General features: G+C 63.8%; 2 protein-coding genes across 2 annotated transcripts; both read left to right on the top strand.

The window, feature by feature from the left end:
• Window positions 1–221: 221 nt before the first annotated feature.
• MICPUCDRAFT_51276 (uncharacterized protein) lies at window positions 222–533 on the top strand (the record flags this gene model as incomplete). The annotated part of the gene is made up of 1 exon (XM_003061710.1): window positions 222–533. The coding sequence occupies one exon, from the start codon at window positions 222–224 to the stop codon at window positions 531–533; it is 312 nt and encodes a 103-aa protein (XP_003061756.1).
• A 342-nt stretch (window positions 534–875) lies between these two features.
• On the top strand, window positions 876–1,235 carry MICPUCDRAFT_51275 (uncharacterized protein; the record flags this gene model as incomplete). The annotated part of the gene is made up of 1 exon (XM_003061709.1): window positions 876–1,235. One exon carries the CDS (start codon window positions 876–878, stop codon window positions 1,233–1,235), a length of 360 nt encoding a protein of 119 aa, XP_003061755.1.
• Between the last annotated feature and the right edge of the window lie 404 nt (window positions 1,236–1,639).

Here is a 1,639-nt window from a genome sequence, read left to right as displayed (position 1 = left end):
CGAATTCGTGAGGAAGTGCTCTCTATTTTCTTCTGGAAAAATTACAAAAATTCCTGAATGAATCGTGGGCTGACAATCCCGAGCCTATTTTATGACTCGTCAACGACGGTCTATTTCCCGGTATAAAGTCGCGCCTCGGGGATTTTCGCAGTAGAAGACGCGAACCCGACGCGAGATCGCCCCACTTTTACGCACGCGTAAACACAACACCCACATACAACATGTCTGGCAGAGGTAAAGGAGGCAAGGGGCTCGGAAAGGGCGGCGCCAAGCGCCACCGCAAGGTCCTTCGCGACAACATCCAGGGCATCACGAAGCCGGCGATCCGCCGTCTCGCACGCCGTGGTGGTGTCAAGCGCATCTCCGGTCTCATCTACGAGGAGACCCGCGGTGTCCTCAAGGTGTTCCTCGAGAACGTGATCCGCGATGCGGTCACCTACACCGAGCACGCCCGCCGCAAGACCGTCACCGCGATGGACGTCGTCTACGCGCTCAAGCGCCAGGGCCGCACCCTCTACGGCTTCGGCGGCTAAACAGCCCCCCGAACTTCGTACGAGAGCGATCCTTCAAAAACACTTCAAAAACGCCGCGCTCCTCGCGAGCCGGCGCGAACACACAATGGTGATAAATAATCACCACCACACGAAAAGAACATCAATCGAACGTTCAACACGATCACGCACTCGCGCGCGCGAATCCCCAGCCGTCGACCGCCGCCCAGAGCGTCGGAAGAAGAGAGGGGGCGGCTGAGAAAATCCCTCTCCTGGCTTATCCCCCTTTCGCTGCTGCGGTGTGTTTTTCCCCGACCCGACCGACTGGATAGCGCCCGAGAGGTGTCGTCGTGGCTTCACTCGGACCTCGCGCGCGCGAGCGAGATGACGACGAACCCTTCCCCGCCGCCCGGGACGTCCCCGTCCGTCGCGCGGGGCACGACGCGCGTCCCCGACCACGTCATGCGCGCGATATACGGCGACGACTACGTCCCTCCCGACGCCCCGGTCGCGGAGACGACGACGACGACGACGACCGCGGGGGAGACGCATCCCGCGAAGGGCGAGGGCAAAGCGGAAGCGTACGACGCGTCGCTGAAGACGTGGTGGAAGGAGTACGCGGACCGGAAGAACGACGAGGAGGTCGAGCACGTGAGCGACTCGCTGCTGTACGATTACACGCACCTCCCGAGGAGCACGCCCGCGCCGACGATGACGGACGACCGCGTGAAGAAGGTTGGCTGAGGGAAACATTTTTACGAACGCATCGACGGACGGACGGCGACGCGGGGGGCGGCGACGCGCGCGTCCCCGCGGACGAAACGAGGAGGGCAGAGCGACGTAGAAAGATCGTGCGCGGCACGAACGCCTTAGCATCTTAGCGCGTGAACGACGCGACGAACGAACGAACGAACGAACAGGGACGGACGGGCGCGCCCCCCGGGGCGATGTCATTTCCTGAACCGAACGTCCTGTCCTCGAACCGAGCGCGATCGATCACTTTCGCGCGCGCGGACGGGCGGACGCCGTCGCCCGGTCTTCCTTCGCGCCGGGATGACCCGCGCGCGCGCCGCCGCGCGCGTCGTCGCCCTCCTCCTCCTCTCCCTCCTCTCCCTCCCCGTCGGCGTCGAGAGCGGGAAGCGCCCGAG

This window comes from Micromonas pusilla (assembly GCF_000151265.4).
Source record: "Micromonas pusilla CCMP1545 genomic scaffold MICPUCscaffold_10, whole genome shotgun sequence".
Lineage (NCBI taxonomy): Eukaryota > Viridiplantae > Chlorophyta > Mamiellophyceae > Mamiellales > Mamiellaceae > Micromonas > Micromonas pusilla.
The sequence above is the reverse complement of the archived record's forward strand: the minus strand, read 5'-3'. Positions and strand labels throughout refer to the sequence as shown.